Source organism: Trachemys scripta, chromosome 2 (genome assembly GCF_013100865.1).
Source record: "Trachemys scripta elegans isolate TJP31775 chromosome 2, CAS_Tse_1.0, whole genome shotgun sequence".
In the NCBI taxonomy this organism is placed as follows: Eukaryota; Metazoa; Chordata; order Testudines; family Emydidae; genus Trachemys; species Trachemys scripta.
The window spans coordinates 206,004,955-206,022,102 of record NC_048299.1 but is presented as its reverse complement, the minus strand read 5'-3'; the positions used below and the strand labels follow the sequence as shown (position 1 = coordinate 206,022,102).

Here is a 17,148-nt window from a genome sequence, read left to right as displayed (position 1 = left end):
AGCAAACCAGATGCATGATATAAATGTTTCCATCATTAATAACTATGACAGTTTCTAAACAGTGTCTAAAAGGATGATCAGGTAAGGGGAAATTGTTTAGAGTTCAAATATAACTTGCCACATGGTTCAAAATCTTTCCACCCCTCCACTCCAAAAACCCAATCAGACAAGTAGCAGTAATCTGACTCCCAGTGCACTCAGGGCTGTGCTCCTGGCTCTTAGAGCTCTGTCTTCACTGCACACCATCCAGGGAAGGAATGAGTGACAGACCAGCAGCAAGAAGCTGGGGGTAAGTGTCTTGCTCTTACTAGGAAGCTAAGCCTGAGTTTGTTCGGTGGACTTGAGATGTCCAGGTGCAAAGGTAGCCCGGGCAGACATGGGTGGTGGTGGGGGGGTTGTTCCTGATCTTTTGTAATTAGGTGTATTTATTAGAGAACAGGAGTACCTGTGGCACCTTAGAGACTAACAAATTTATTAGAGCATAAGCTTTCATGGACTACAGCCCACTTCTTCGGATGCACGGCTGCTACTCTGAAACCATTTATTACAGAGTATTCTGACTGTATTTTTCCTGCCACTTTTAGAGCAACGAAGGAAGTCTGAAGAGGGGAAAGGTGGGGAAAATATAGATCTCCTCCCGAGCCAGTGCACTCAGCATCTCCCAGACCGACCCCAAACCCAAGCGAGCACTCACCCAAGCGCTTCCCTGCTTTCCAACTTGGCTCGGCAAGGGCTGGCTGGCCAGCGCCACTTGAAAGAAATTAGCAGGAGCCGGCACAAGCCGTTCAGAGCAACAAACCCCGCTTTGTGCTGGGGCCGGGCTGGGCCCCGTCCAGCTTGCGGGTGCGAGTTGCAGCCAAAGGCCAATCGGCCGCCCCCCACGGAGCGCGGAGGGGGCAGAGCGGGGAGCGCAGGCCGGGGCTGCAGCGCCGAGAGGGTTAAATTTCTCGGCGCGCCTGTTGCCAGTGTGAAGCCAAGGCAGCGGCGGCTCTGGGGGTAGGGGCGCTGCAAGTGGAAGCGCCTCGTCTGCCCTCCCCAGGGTCGTGCACCCAGGAGCCCGGCTCTTGTTCTCTTGCCCTGCTCCCTGCTTTCATTCGCAGCCACCCCGCCCTGCAGCCCCACCTCCTGCCCTCTCCCCGAAGAGCAACACACGAGCGGCGCCTTTACCACCGTCCCCGACCATCCCCGCTGGCCCGGGGCTGCTGGACTGGCGGTCCCGCTCGCTTGTGAGTTGCGCTCTTGGTGCTTTTTGTTTTCCGCTCCCTGGGCAGCCGGTGGTTGGTTTCCAGAGCAAGGCAGGGGCGGGGAGGGATGTTTGTTGCATGATCTTGGCCAAGACAATTTTGGGTTGCAGTGAGCGAAGCTGCCCTAGTGACTGGGTTAGCCCGTCACTGTCTGCTAGAGGGGTGGGGGGTTTGTCCGTGTGCAGAACATGAAACATTAAACCACGCGGGGCTGCAGAGTGGTCACTACATGGTCAGAGGCGATGCGTTGTCTTTCACCCGTTTGGACAGGGTCCAAAAATACCTTCGTATGTAAAGTGCTTTTAAAAGGCAGCTCGTAATACGCCGGTCGGTATTTTAGGGTACAGGGCTTGTTGCAGAGAGTCACTGCCTTTTGTGGCTGTTTTTCAGATTTGGCTTCTGAATAACCCTAAGGGAGTTATATAGTATTTTTAAGCAAAAGCGAGATATGTGCTTTAAAATTGCCCTTCTGTTGTTTTAGGAGCAGAGTTCTAATCATCCACATTTTCCGCAGCATTTAGTTTAACAGGTGACATGTGAAAACACCGTGGAGCTGTTGCACATGAACTACAGTATTTATTATTACTCTCTTCTGCGTGTCCAGATAAGGCGTCTGCGCTCTTAACCTGGACAATTATCACTGGGGATCCTGAGTCAGGTGCTGGGGGACTGTATTGCTGCAAGTACTATGGTGGAAATAGCCCACCCCCTGCTGGCCCATCTCCAGGGCAGCACTCATCCATTTTTCCTCTCCTCCAGAAAGGAAATGGCTAGAGGAGGGGGTTTCATTCACTGTCCCAGGGCTTCTTAAGCCAGGGAGCGGCAACCACCCTCCTTTTCTTTATGTTCTTAAACTGTCTTTCGCTTGTAATATGGGGTCACTGTTACTCTGTTAGGGCTGCCAACTTGCTAATCACACAAAAGGGAATGCCCCTGCCCTGTGCCTTCTCTGAGGCCCTGCCCATGCCCCGCCCCTCCTATGAGGCCCCGCTCCCATTTGCTCCATCCCCCTTTCTCAGTCACTCATTCTTCCCCACCCTCACTCACTCACACTGGGCTGGGACAGGGGGTTGCGGTGCAAGAGGGAGTGTGGGATCTGGGTTGGGGGTGCAGGCTCTGGGGTGGGGACAGGGATGAGGGGTTTGGGGTACAGCAGGGGGCTCTGGGCTGGGGCAGAGGGTTGGGGTGTGGGGGAGATGAGGGCTCCGGCTGGGGGTGGGGCCGGGGATGAGGGGTTTAGGGTGCAGGAGGGGACTCCGGGCTGGGCCAAAGGATTGGAGTTGGAGTGCAGGGGAGTGAGGGCTCTGGTTGTGGGTGGGGCTGGGAAGAGGAGTTTGGGGTGCATGAGAAGGCTATAGGCTGGGGCAGGGGGGTGTGGTGTGGGAGAGGGTGCGGGGTCCCAACTTACTGCGGCTCCAAGGAAGCGGCTGCCAGGTCCCTGCAGCCTATAGGTGCAGTTCCTCAGCAGGCACACACACCTCCCCGGCCAATGGTCACTCTTCCCGGCCAATGGGAACTGTGGAGCCGGTACTTGAGCGGGAGTAGCATGTGGCACTTCCCTGACCACCTCAGCACCTAGGGGCCACAGGGACCTGGCAGCTGCTTCCGGGAGCAGTGCAGAGCCAGGGTAGGTAGGGAGTCTGTCCTAGCCCTGGGCCCCACTGCGCCGCTGACCAGACTTTTAACGGCCCGGTCGGTGGTGCTGACTGAAACAACCAAGGTCCTTTTTGACCAGGCATTCCGGTCGAAAACCAATTGCCTGGCAACCCTACTTACTGTCTAGAAAAGATTGAGAAGCACTGCACTGGATGTTTCCATCCAACCAAGTCATAGGTTTGGTTTGGCTTATTTTCCCCCGAAGAACTACAATACACGTGTTTCTTGCAAAATTGGGTTGAATTACATTTAGAAACCAAAATAAAATTGGTGAGAAAAGCCTAGGACAGCATGCGCTTGCATAATTGCATTGCTACAGCAGCTGACTGTCTCACAAGTTGTATGCAGGGTAGTTGTAGATGCGTCCATCAGTCCCAGGATATTAGAAAGACTATGTGGGTAACGTAATATCTTTTATTGGACCAACTTCTGTGGCAAGAAAGACAAGCTTTCAAGCCATCCAGAGTTCTCCTTAGACATCTAATGTCTGTTTGAGCTGCAGGTAGCTGTGTCACAGCAGGGCTTAGGGTGCTCCAGCTTGCTATAGAGATGACTGTTAAAATATTTGTGAGATTCACAAAACATTGAAACAAGGGACACGTGGAGTGTTGTTTGTAATAATCCTGCATTCGCTTTGTTTGCTTTGCTCACTTCTAATCACTGACATAATTTTAGTTAGAAAAGGATGAATTTTTAAAATTAAAGTGAACTTTCTTAGTGCAATCTTTATTAGTAGTATTGCTTATAGTAATGCGTAGACACTGTAATTCAGGTTGGGGCCCTATTTCACTATGTAGGTATATAATAAGAGACAGTCCATGCCCCAAAGAGCTAACACTCTAAATAAACAAGGCAGGCAAAGGACATGAGGGAAAACTGAGGCATGAGAGTATGAAATGACTTGCCTGTGGTCACACAGCAGATCAGTGGCAGAGTGAGAAAAAGAATTGATGTCTCTTGACTCCCAGTCCACTGCACTATCCTCTAGGCCAGGGGTCGGCAACCTTTCAGAAGTGGTGTGCCGAGTCTTCATTTATTCACTCTAATTTAAGGTTTTGCATGCTAGTAATACATTTTAATGTTTTTAGAAGGTCTCTTTCTATAAGTCTATGATATATAACTAAACTATTGTTGTATGTAATAAGGTTTTTAAAGTGTTTAAGAAGCTTCATTTAAAATTAAATTAAAATGCAGAGCCCCCCCGGACTGGTGGCCAAGACCCGGGCAGTGTGAGTGCCACTGAAAATCAGCTCGCGTTCCACCTTTGGCACGCATGCCATAGGTTGCCTACCCCTGCTCTAGGCCATAATGCCAATCTTCTTAGCAATCACAGTTCACATGTCAGTGTCATATCTACACTGGCACATCCATGTCCATAGGATGTTGAGATGTGTGTGATGGCCATCATGTTGGCTGATACACCCAGGTCCTCCAGAGCAAAACCATGAGCAGCTCCAGCATGAGTAACGAGTTACAGCTCTGTAACTAAGGGTTGTAACAACTCATATCCTCTGTGGATCAGCACAGAGGGGAACCAGAAACACACTCATTAGCGGGTTACATGTCCATAAACAAAGCAAACACTTAAGATAATACTTGTAAAAATATAGATGAAGCAATACAGGGCTACTGTGTTTTTCCACGAAGCTTAACAGGATGGAAATTCACCTTCTCTTGATAAACAGAGCCTGACTATTCGTTTGTGTGATACCTTAATATAATATTTGGCTCTTAAATAGCACTTTACATTTTCAAGACCTTAAATAAACATTAACTGAAAAATCCATAAACACTCTTACCCTGATTGCCAGTTTACAATCTGCCCTTTGAAAGGAGCAACCTGTTGTTGCACTGACCCTGGAGCAGCCTAGGAGAGACTGTGGCCTGGTCTACACTACAGAATTAGGTCAAGGTAAGGCAACATCTGATTATATCAGTGTCTACACTACAGCCTTGCTCCAGCCGATGTAAGTGCCCTACTACACCGACATAATAACTCCACCTCCATGAGAGGCAGAGGGCTTATGTCTGTGCAGTTAGGGTGACACAGTGTCTACGCTGTGTAGAAACTGCATTACTTTCATCGGCTGTTGGCTGTCATTCTTGTCAATTTCACAGCTCCTGACAAGCCCTGAAATTGACAAGGAAGGCGGGTAGGTACCCTCCTGTGAACCTTGTGCCCGGCTCACAGCTGGGGCTGTCACTCCAGGGTAGGTGGAAGGCTCCAGCTGTAAGCCCGGCTACCGCCCAGGTTCTCAGCTACCCACTCCCCACAGAGCTAACCGCTGGAGCCTGGGCTCCTGGCTTCCCATTCGTCACTAGGAGCCCAGCTGCCACCTGGGCTCCCCACTCCATGTGGGGAGCTCCATGCTCAGAGCCTGGGCTGCTGCTCGGCTCCCAGCAGAGAGCAGGGAGCCAGGAGCCCATGGGGCAGCTGGGCTCCGGATGGAGAGCCCCGCAGGGAGCTGACAGCCCGGGCTCTCAGCCCCCACCCCCCACCCCATACTGCCCCTCTTAGCTCGGAAGAAGCGCTCAAGGTGAGCACGAGCACCATCAACAGCATGGACATGAAAAACCACAGTAATTATTGTGGTGGCTGTAAGTTGACCTAACATAGGTGGACTTAATTTTGTAGTGCAGACATGCCCTGTGACTCCCCAAATTAGTCTCCCTTCCAATCTCTCCGCTGCCCCTGGCAGGGAGTAAACTGCATCAGGTTGAGTCCTAGATGTATAGATTTCAAGGCCAGAAGGGACCAGTGTGATTATCTACTCTGACTTCTGATAGAACATAGGCCATAGAACTTCCCAAAAAGAATTCTTAGAGCAGAACTTTTAGCAAAACATCTAATCTTGATTTTAAAATTGTTAGTGATGAAGAATCCACCACGATGCTTGGTAAATTGTTCCACCGGTTAATTACTCTCACAGTTAAAAATGTATTCCTTATTTCCAATCTTAATTCATCTAGTTTCAATTTCCAGACATTGGATAGTGTTATATCTTAGTCTGCTAGAATGAAGAGCCCCTAATTAAATATTTGTTCCCTATGTAGACACTTATAGACTGTAATCAAGTCACCCCTAACTCTTCTCGTTGTTAAGCTAGATAGATCAAACTCTTTGAGTCTGTCACTATAAGGCATGTTCTTTCCTCAGCCTCATTGCTTGTCTCTGAACTCTCTCCAATTTATCAACATCCTTCTTGAATTGTGGACACCAGAAGTTACTCCTGAGGGAATTCTGTGCCAAAAAATTAACATTCTCCACACAATATTTTAAAATTCTGCAAATTTTATTTGTCAATAAATAAGTGTGGAGACTCCAGCATGGCAGTGGGGAGCACAGGCCACTGACTACACAGAGGTAGGAAATCACCCTGCACCTCCCCTCCCCCAGACATGGACTCAGCGGTAAAGTTACAGCTGACCCTGACATAGTGCAAGGACTAGGACTGTCCCAGAAACACTCCAGGGCCCTGCCCCTCTGTGCCAAGCACACTAGGTGTAGGCAGGCAGGCTCAGCCCAGCAGGATCCAAGTATGGAGGGGCTTAGTGTAGGGAGATCCAGGTGTGGGGTGATAGGGTTCTGTGTGGGGCAATCTGGATGCGGGTGGCTTCGTGGGGGGTCCGGGTGCGAGAGAGATCTGGATGAACAGGGACTCACTGGGGGGTGGTTTCTGGATGCAGACAAAATGGGTCTCTGCTGGGGTGTCCAGGTGAAGGTGGTTGGGGCTCAGCAGGGGGGAATGGGTGTGAAGGGCTCAGCGGGGGGGTCCAGTTGCTGGCTTGGTGGGTTGCAGGTCCAGGTGCTGGCTTGGTGGGGTTCAGTGGGGTGGAAATCTGGGTGCGGGGGGCTAGTAAGGGTGGTCCAGCTGCAGGGATGGGAGTTCGAATGCAGGGACTGGTCTGGGTGCAGGGGTGGGGTCCAGATGCAGGGAGGTGGGGCTTGGCGGGAGGGTCTGGGTGCAAGGGGCTCTGGATGCAGAGAGTGAGGCTTGTTGGGGTGTGGGTTTGGGTTCAAGGAAGTCAGTGGGGGGGTTCTGGGTGCAGAGCATGAAGCTTGGCAGGGCAATCTGGGTATGAGGTGGATCTGGATGTACGGGGGTTGGGCAAATGGGGGAGTAGCTCTCTGTACAGTGACCCCTGCCCCCCACAGCTGAGTAGTGATGGGAGCAAGAAGCAGGGTAGGGGGGAGAGTGCAGAGCTTCCAGCAGCTGGGGAGGTTTCTGGAAGTGGGTCTGACCCAGTCCTGGTTGCTTCTTGCAGAGGAAGAGGAAGTCCCATCCTCCCCAGCCAGCCAGGACTAGTAGCTGAACCTGGCACAGGATAGGAGCGACTGGCCAGGATGTTCCTAGCCCACCCCCCCAATGATTACCACTCCGCTGGCTGCTCTGGGCTCCTGAAACAACGCATCCGCGCTGCAGGGGAATGGCACATGACTAGTCTTGTGGCTTCCCTTTGCTTCCCTGTCAGAAAGTCATTTTTCTGTGGGGAAGCAAAGAAATCTGTGGGGGACATGAACTCTGCGCAGGTGTAGTGGCACAGATTTCCCCCAGGAGTAAGAAGTGGACACAGTATTCCTGCTGCAGTGCCAAATATAGAGGTAAAATAACCTCTCTACTCCTACTCAGGATTCCCTTGTTTATGCGTCCAAGGGTTACATTAGGCCTTTTGGCCATAGCATCACACTGGAAGCTCATCTTCATCTGATTATCCACCACGACCACCAAATCCTTTTCAGAGTCACTACTTCCCAGGATAAAGTCCCCTATCTTGTAAGTATGGCCTACTATCTTTGTTCCTAGATGTATGTATTTACACTTAGCCATATTAAGAAGCATACTGTTTGCTTGAGTCCAGTTTACTAAGTGACCTGTCCTCTTCATTATTTACCATGCCCCCAATTTTTGTGTCATCTGCAAACCTGACACATCATATGCTCTCTGATGTGCTAGTGTAGCTATGCCAACAGGTACATTTGCCAGTGCTTTGCCCCTTTCTGCCTACTTGTGCAGGGGTGGGGAAATGAAGCACCTGCTGCCCCTGCATGCTGGGAAGCAATAGTACAACACACTGGTGCAAGGGAATAAGGAGGCACTTCAGGCCCCCTTACATTCCACCAGCTTACAGGACAGGCCACAGTGCCCTCTGTCCGACAGGAATGTATTTTTATTCTAATTTTACAGAGGAGGAAAATTAAACACAGAATGGTTGTGACTTGGCCAACATTGCACAATGACTCGAGAGTAAATACAAGGTGAAGACTAGGAGTTCCTGTCTCCATGCACAATGCACCAGACTGTTGGCAGGGAGGTAGTATTTGGTTGGATCTGTGTTAAGAGTTAGGCCAGTGGTAGAGGGTGGGTTTAAGTGACAATCTCGTTTAGGGTTCAAATTCAGTATCAATTTCATAAGCTGTTTTAGTGAACATTTGGCCATTTTGAATGATAGAAATGTTGCAAGATTAGCTGTTGTTGCATGATTTCCACAGTCTTAGTGTGACTAGGTGTATTCTGCCTTTGCAGCTCCCTGACTGGGAGCCCCGCGGTCCTACTATACCCCAACCCAAGAAATAGCAAGCTGAGAGGAGAACAGCAGCGAATATGGATCTTCCAAGCTTGCCTAAAGAGAAGTCTTTAGAACAGCTGTTTTGGAAACCACAGGGACCAGGTCCTCCAAAGGCTAGAGGGATCTGCAGCAGCCAGTCAGGCCCTGGTGGCCCAGATAAAAGGAACTGCAAGGGCCTTAGATGTTCAGTTCCTGGCTGGGAGCAGAAGGGAAAAGAAGGGTGCTGCCACAGGAGCTTGTGGGATAGCCAAAGATTGTTTTCTGGCAGTATTTTGCAGAGCTGGGTTTGCGAGGAAAGATAGTACCTAAGAACCTTAGCCCTGGGATAAGGATGAAGTTAAAAGGCCTGGTGGGAAGAGTCAGCAACTGATTGACTCAAGCAGTGTGTGGCTGCTTTGTGTAGGGTCCCTGACCTGGGTTGAAACCCAGAGTAGCAGGCAGGCCTGCGTTCCCCCATAGGTAACATGGCATAAACCCCAAGAAGGGGACGGAGTTTGTTTGGGAGCCTGAACAAGTGGCTGAACTTAAAGGACGCAGAGCCACTGCTGAAGACCCTAGCGAGGGCCAAGAGATTGTTTATTTATTGGACTCTTTAATACCCTGGGAAGGGTTCACTCAGAGTTTGTGACTTGGACAGAGGGCTAAGCCACTGAACACCCACCAAAGTCAGTCTGCAGGAAGCACCTGAGAGAAGGACTGCAGTACTGCATCCAGCCCCAAGGAGGTGCTCAAGAGGTAAATTCTTCACACTGTGGTTGAAATCTTGTGAAAACAATCTCATCTGGGTCAAAAAAAGAAAAAAATTGTCCCATTCTTGTTCGGGCCCTGACTGAAACCAAAACTATAGGTGCTGGTTCATATCTGTGCAGCCAACATTTTAAAGGGGTTTAAGGTTCCAGTTTTGCTTCATCTCTTCATCTGCTTAATCTTCATTGCTTCAGTAGGTAATTGTCCCAGGGAAATGCAGCAGTAAATAGTTAAAGGGAAGCAGCAGGTGGCTGCTACTTATAAGGTCCCTGGGTTGGGACTTGGAGTAGTGGGCAAGCTGGGTACGTGTACACACACACACCAATTCCCTGAAGAAGGGGAGATTAAACTGGCCCAGGGAAGGGGCTGAAGACCTAGAAAGAGGGGCCGCATTCGTGGGACTTCTGTTACAACACAGCCATACCCACCCGGAAGGGGACTGAACTGTACAGAGTGATTCAGCTGGGACAATAGGTGAACAGTCTCCAAGGAGGAAGCCCTGGGGACACTGCTCCATACCAGAGCAAGGACAATTTAAGACAGAGCCCAAGGAGGGCTGCAGGAACAGACTAACTGTAGGTACTTGATAGGCCCTGTTGGACTTGTGTCCAGAAGGGAACTGTTTGCTGTTTCACAATAACTGAGGGCTGAGTCACTGAAATCTGCCTAAGAAGTTTAACTGCCAGCAGGGATCACCACAAGCAGAGCAACGCAGAGGAAGTGCAGGTATAGAGACACACTCAGCCAGTACGGGTGCTCACATGAAGTGAGTGGGCCCTGCCACACCTCCCTTGAGAGCATCAAAACTGCACTGCTGAGAAATTCATGGTCATGTGTGCCTCTAGTGCTTATGAAGATACATAATGCATTCTTTCAAGTGTAAGTGTTGTTAGGTATGTACTATGGCTCAAATTACCTTAGGTAACCAGTTATTAAATTCCTCCATCCTTCCACTTGAAATTCAGCTCTGAGTTGTAGCAGTTCAACATTTTTATTTTCCTTTGTTTAAATAAAGAAAAAGAAAATCTTGTTTGCATTCCTTGGAAACTCATAAAATGCTCCCTTTTTGGTTTATTTTCAATTTATTAATACTACAAATAACTCTTCTTCAGTAACCCACTTTCATAGGTCTCTGGACACATAACAAAAATGTAACTCATCATGAAGGCAGTGTAGCCTAGTAAATATCGGTGCTCGTGCACAATTGAAACCAATGTGGTACTTTCTCCCCCCACCCACAGTTCTCCACATTACTTATACAATAAATATTACTACAATTCGCTCCTCATCCTACAAACATAGCCCAAAAGAAATTGAATGTTTGATTCAGGGACAGAATTTAGGATTTCTTGTATTCTCCTGGCTGAATTAATTTTACCCAATGTCCATCCTGAAGAATGTGTCCTCTATGCATAAATATGTTGTTTCTTATTGGCACAAAATAATATTTCAAAAAGAGGCTCCCTTATAAACCCTTCTATGGCAACTTCCAAAACTGCAACATCAGTGTTGTAGTTTGGGAAATTATGATTTTGATTGGGCTCTTGGCCTTTTATTGAAATATTGTATATGTGCTGTAAAAGTACAAATTTGCATAGAAAGGGAAGCTATCCATAGAATAAACACAAGGGACAAAGGGGCCACTGAAGTTAATCGGGTTTTACAGTATGCAAGTTCAATGCAGATTTTGGTGCAACTAGAAGACAAACCTACTTATTTTTAAAAAACTATAGGTTTCTTTATCTGAAACTCCATCTGTTCAGAGAGACTTTCCTTAGCAAACACAATGACTAGTTGCCCTGTGTCCTTTAGACTGCAGTATACTAAGAACAGAACCTCCTGAGCATGAGTAATGTTTCTTTAGTCTCTCTAGCAGTGCACATCTTTATTATTAGCCCCACCATAGGGTGTCCAGTGTTGCTGCAATCCCCAGAAGGTCAGCCAGATAATAATCCTCTACAGCAAAATCTAAGGCTGACTTGGTGACTTCTGATGCAGATTTGTTTTCTTTTTCAGTAAGTGTGGACGTCTGTGTAAGTGTGAGACCATCATGGTGGCATTTAAAGGCGTCTGGACTCAGCCTTTCTGGAAAGCTGTTTCAGCAGAATTTTTGGCCATGCTAATTTTTGTCCTCCTCAGCCTTGGCTCTACAATCAACTGGGGTGGATCTGAAAAGCCTCTGCCTGTAGACATGGTCCTTATCGCTCTCTGCTTTGGACTGAGCATTGCAACCATGGTGCAGTGCTTTGGACACATCAGTGGTGGCCATATTAACCCTGCTGTGACTGTTGCTATGGTCTGCACTAGGAAGATCAGCCTTGCCAAGTCTGTCTTCTATATTGTTGCCCAATGCCTGGGTGCCATAGTGGGGGCAGGAATTCTCTACCTTGTCACACCCCCAAGTTTGGTGGGAGGCTTGGGAGTTACTACGGTAACAACTTTTGCTCCTACTCTTAAAGTAGAATAACCTTTTAGTGTCAGATTTAAATCCAGAAAGTAGAAGTGATGGTTTAAGTGCATTGCTGGTTTATTTACAACTCCTATATGTGACTTAGATCTCTCATTAGGATGGGTTTATGCTGAGCAATATTTACAGCAATTCTTTTACAGAAGATTTCTCTTCTAGAATTCCCCAAATCTGGTAACAGCAGGTAATGCTAATCCACGTTCACAGTTTAAATATACATGCATGAAATACAATTTCAAGAAGAATTCTGAAATTAATTCTATGCCATTATGATGGTGATTGAAAAAACATCAATTTAAAATGACACACTTCTGAAATAGATTGTGCCTTAGATTTCCACTTTGTTCTAAACTAATAAGGAATGCCATCAGTTAGCCCTGTTGCAGGACTTATTAAAAATGCACTTGAGCCACACGCTGCTTAATTTTTAATTGAAATTTCAATTAATTAAGTCAGGGCTAATTAATGAATTTATAATTGAATAGTAAATTACAGTGCTCCCAAGAAAAAAAGTTGTGCAAGTTTAAGTGCAGCATTTGCAAATTCGATATGTAATAAATGCAGTCTAGCTTTGAAGTTCTACATTAAAATCCAGTAAGAACTTTCTTTGTCAGTCCATCAGTAATTTTCCATGGCTGTCAAAAAAAAAAAAGGATAGGAAATGAATCCATACCTTTCCAAAGTACAGTGCCATTTCATCACTGTGCATGACTAAACATTTTAAATCACAAAACAATTAACATTTGTAGTAGCTTTTTGAACTGCAAACTCACCTTTGCTTCATCTTTGGTGGTGGTTTCTTTTTCCAGGTACACGGAGATCTTTCCGCTGGCCATGGACTCCTGGTGGAGTTGATAATTACATTCCAGCTGGTTTTTACTATTTTTGCCAGCTGTGATTCAAAACGAAGCGATGTCACTGGTTCAGTGGCTTTAGCAATTGGATTTTCTGTTGCAATTGGACATTTATTTGCTGTAAGTTAATGACTTCTGTTTAAATAATAGAGCCCTTCTTCCACTGTCCCTACTCCAGAACTAGGTGGGAGCTCCAGGAGCCTTTAGAGGTGTAATTCTTTAGTAGCCTGTTGGGGATCCATTGCAAAGCCCATTGAAGTCAATGGGAGGCTTTCTATTGATAGGGCATTGGATCAGGCCTTTATCTGTCTATGTAGATGTTAATTTTGTAAATTCTGTCACTAGAAGGGTGATCTGGAGAATGATAATATAGTCTGATACTACAAAGGTGGGCAGGAAATACAAAATCAGAAATGGCTCAAAGTGGTTTGGGTGACAGTACAGTAACTCCTCACTTAATGTTGTAGTTATGTTCCTGAAAAATGCAACTTTAAGCAAAACGATGTTAAGCGAATCCAATTTCCCCATAAGAATTAATGTAAATGAGGGGGTTAGGTTCCAGGGGGAAAATTTTCACCAGGCAAAAGACTATATTATATATATATATAAAGACTATATATAATATAGTCTTTTGCCTGGTGAAAATTTATACACACACACACACACAGTATAAGTTTTAAACAAACAATTTAATATTGGTACACAGTGATGATGATTGTGAAGCTTGATTGAGGTGGAAGAGTCAGAGGGTGGGATATTTCCCTTACTGCTAAATGATGAACTAGCAATTGGCTGAGCCCTCAAGGGTTAAGTCTCTCACTCTACAAGGCAGCAGGAATGGAGGGAGATATGTGCATTTCTCCTTTAAGTACACTGCCTTGTTAATTAGATCAGCTTGCTGAGACCGCAGCTGCTGCAAGCTCCCTCCGTCCTGAGCCCTGGTGTGTCCCCCACTCTATGGAAGATGGGGTAAGTGGGGTGCAGGAAGGAGGGGGACACCCTGACATTAGTCCCCCTCTTCCTTCCCTCTCCCCTGCACAGCAAGCAGGAGTCTCGGGGAGCAGCTCCAAGGCAGAGGGCAGGTGCAGCACATGGCAGTGGGGGGAGGCACAGCTGCAATTGCTAGCTTGCTGGGAAGCTGCTGCACAGGGAACTTAGGGGAGCGGGAGCTGATGGGGGCTGCCGGTCCACCCTGGTTCCAAGCCCCCACCAGCTAGCTGCAACCAGCTGCTCTTCCTGCAAGCAGTAGACAATGCAGGCGGCTGCCAAACGACGTTAGAAGGGAGCATTGCACAACTTTAAACGAGCACGTTCCCTAATTGATCAGCAACATAACAACGAAACAACGTTAACTGGGACGACTTTAAGTGAGGAGTTACTGTACTGAATTACAGCAAATGGTGATAGTAAATGGTTGAATAATAATGTTCTAATAATAGCAATAGTTAACATTTTATTTTTACTGTAGATCAACTACACTGGTGCCAGTATGAATCCTGCTCGATCATTTGGACCTGCAGTTATCATGGGGAAATGGGAAAACCACTGGGTAACTGCTTTTATGCTTCATTTACAATAGCAATTACCAGCTACCAAATTATATTTTTTTCTTCATTTGCTCTTTTTATTTTTCATAATGTTCAATAAAGACAATCACTGAGAAAGATGGCCACTGACCTGCCACAAACTTTACCATATTTATTTATTCTTTGCCTAAAGTACAAGTGTTAAAGTTGTACTCTGTCCTGTGTGGGATGAATTATAATTGCCTATTGTGTATTTGGAGGTTGGATTTTTGAGGAGGCTGCAAGCATGGAGAGAGAATCAGGACATGTTAAAAACAAAAAACGCAATGTGATCAAAAGAATTGTTGTTATTGGAAAAAAGATACTTTGAGCTTGACTGCAAACCCCTCAGTCAAGCTGGTGAGTAGTTACTCAGGTAATCCACTGGCTTCACATTTTCTAAATGCTTCTAAAAAAAAGTGGGCCAGATATACAACATGAGAACTTCTCCATTTTGATCTGGCATCAGTGGTCATACATGAGTAACTTCTCACCAATGTGAGATAATGGGATCAGTATCTGGCCTTGTAAGAGTAAGACCGTAGCTAAAAGCATAGATATTTCCTGCTTTGATGAGCAAGCATCAGCCCAACTAAGAGTACATGTGTAGGAAGCTTTTTTGATTAATAGATTTTGCAGTGCTGACAATGCAATAGTTTATTAAAGCATTCTGGATAAAATAATTGTTAAAAACAAATTCACGTGTGATAGACGAGAGGGGTAATGTCTTACTTTCCTCAAATTAAAGCCATGACAGGCATTTTTGGAGACACTTCCAGTATTATTTTTAAGAAGGCCACATACTTTCGTGTTTATCTATATTTCCTAATTTGAAACAATGGGCCCATCTTATTGCCCCTGCAGTTCATAGCAAAACTTTCATTGCCTTCAACTGGAGTAGGATCAGGCCCATAGGCTCTGATCTTGCAAACGCTTACACCATGCTTAACTTTTCCTCCATTAGTCAACGTACAGAAGTGGATTTACTCTTACCACCAAATGGTTTATTCAGCTTTTAAAACAACTGTAATTATTCACAAGATTAATTAATTATCTAAAGCCGTCTAATACATAACCAAAGCTGTAAATATGTGTATAGTATTTATTGTAGCAACAGCCCAGGGGAAGCAGAACTGCTGTCCTAGCTGCTTGAAAGATCTCTTCTGCTCCTGAAATATGAGACAGTCACCTGCCCTTAGCAAAGGCAGGTGGGACCTGTAACAGTACATGGCTAACTAGTATTGCAGGACTATTGGGAATTATGTTGAAGCAAATTGGCACACCAGAGATTTGTGTGCAAATAGGATAATTAGAAGTCTAACTGCCTCTTCTGGATGAACAGAAATCAGGTATGCAGAGCTGTCTGCAATTTCAGAGACCAGGTTTGGATTCTTTTGAAAATGTGGTCCTAAAAATAGAAGTAGAAATATGTGTTTATGCACTTTGGTTTGTTTTCTGCATTTATACACCAAAAAATGAGGTGTTAATCTCCCTGTACTTCAGATTTCCCTTCTACAAAACTGGGATGATAGCACTTACCCATCTCATAAGCGTGTTGTGAGAACAAATTCATCAGCGTTTATGAAATGTTCAGATACTATGGCGTTAGAGGCCACAGGAGTACCTAGACAGACACAGCCTCATTGCTCAGATCATGTCCATTTCTGAGCAAGAGAGGTCAGTTAAGCTCTCTACTCAAGGGGCTTTTGTGGACAGTCATCCATTTAAAGTCTTCACTAAATTGCTTTTCTCTGAAACATTTTCCTTTCCATCATATACCCTTGTGGGGTTTCTTCCCTCTCTTGTAGGTCTATTGGGTGGGACCAATAATAGGAGCAGTCCTTGCAGGTGCCCTTTATGAGTATGTATATTGCCCAGATACTGAGTTCAAGCGACATTTTAAAGATGTCTTCGGGAAGGCTACCCATCAGTCTAAAGGGAAATACGTGGAGGTGGATGATAGCAGGAGTCAAATAGAGACTGACGACTTGATCCTGAAGCCTGGCACGGTTCATGTGATTGACATTGAGAGTGAAGACAAGAAGGGGAGTGATCCAACCAATGAGGTGCTATCTTCTGTATGACTAGCAAGGAGCACTGAAAGCAGAGAACGGCCTTCTAGAATGTCCACAGATATCCTTCCACCCATTAAAGAGACAGATCTACTGTAAACCAGACACCTGCAATATCTGAAAATGTATGGAGATGACAGCAGCTATGTAGTTGCTTCACCAAGCTATACACCTGCTCAGTTTGATTACAAATTTACTATATTTAAGAGTCCCCACAGATTCTCCCAAATTCAGAAATGTCCTTTTTTGGGAGAGAGCATTCCCAAAGTCAATTTGAAAGAGCTGATAGCATTCCCTTTTTAATAAGGCCATCAAAAGCAAGATGGAAATAGAGATGTTTAACATTCAGATTGACAGTTAAGACTTATCTGCAAATGCCTATAGCATGCAGACGTATTTATCAGATTATTCTTCTGACACTTAATTGGCTGTTGTCAATCCTGATTAGAATGTCTTATCCATTAAGTGTTCTTTGCAAGGTTCAGTGACAATAATGCCAAAGTACAGCATGTAACAGATTAATCCAAATTTAAGGTAGTATTTTTTGTTCTTGTATATCCTATCATTTTTTCTTTACAAACTCTGAAAAAACTATATTTTCATAGGCAAAAATTGGTTCCTGTCAGTCATCCTACCAATTTTCATCCATTACATATCCATGTTCTGGTGTAAAAAATACTGCCTTCCTCCCGTTCCCCAAAGCCAAAGGCTCTAATCTACTGCAATAATGCTGTAAAACCTTTGAATGTATTGTATGCAGGTTAGCATAGTTGTCCATCTGGTGAAACATTGTCTTGAGATTCAGCTATTGACCATTTAGTATTAGCTGACTATAGGTCATGCAGGGAACCTAAAGGCCCACATATTACTCAGTAACTCAAGCAAAAGGAAATAAATGTTCAGGTATCAGAAGAAAGGAAGGTGTTGTCTGTTTTCAGTGCACTTATTCAAACAAATATCACTGTGCTAATTTAT

The 17,148-nt window shown here is 45.8% G+C and overlaps 1 protein-coding gene across 1 annotated transcript; it reads left to right on the top strand.

Annotated features, from left to right (window-relative positions):
- Positions 1–216: 216 nt before the first annotated feature.
- On the top strand, positions 217–16,874 carry AQP4 (aquaporin 4). Its single transcript, XM_034762808.1, has 5 exons — positions 217–289; positions 11,232–11,646; positions 12,492–12,656; positions 14,005–14,085; positions 15,910–16,874. The coding sequence occupies exons 1-5, from the start codon at positions 258–260 to the stop codon at positions 16,183–16,185; spliced, it is 969 nt and encodes a 322-aa protein (XP_034618699.1). The 5' UTR covers positions 217–257; the 3' UTR covers positions 16,186–16,874.
- The last annotated feature ends 274 nt before the right edge of the window (positions 16,875–17,148 follow it).

Excerpts from the sequence above, each read along its gene's own strand:
- AQP4 (XM_034762808.1), top strand. The coding sequence starts at position 258 with ATGAGTGACAGACCAGCAGCAAGAAGCTGGGG. Across the intron at positions 290-11,231 it reads CCAGCAGCAAGAAGCTGGGG|TAAGTGTGGACGTCTGTGTA; the intron begins GTAAGTGTCTTG and ends TTTCTTTTTCAG. Across the intron at positions 12,657-14,004 it reads CAATTGGACATTTATTTGCT|ATCAACTACACTGGTGCCAG; the intron begins GTAAGTTAATGA and ends TTTTTACTGTAG.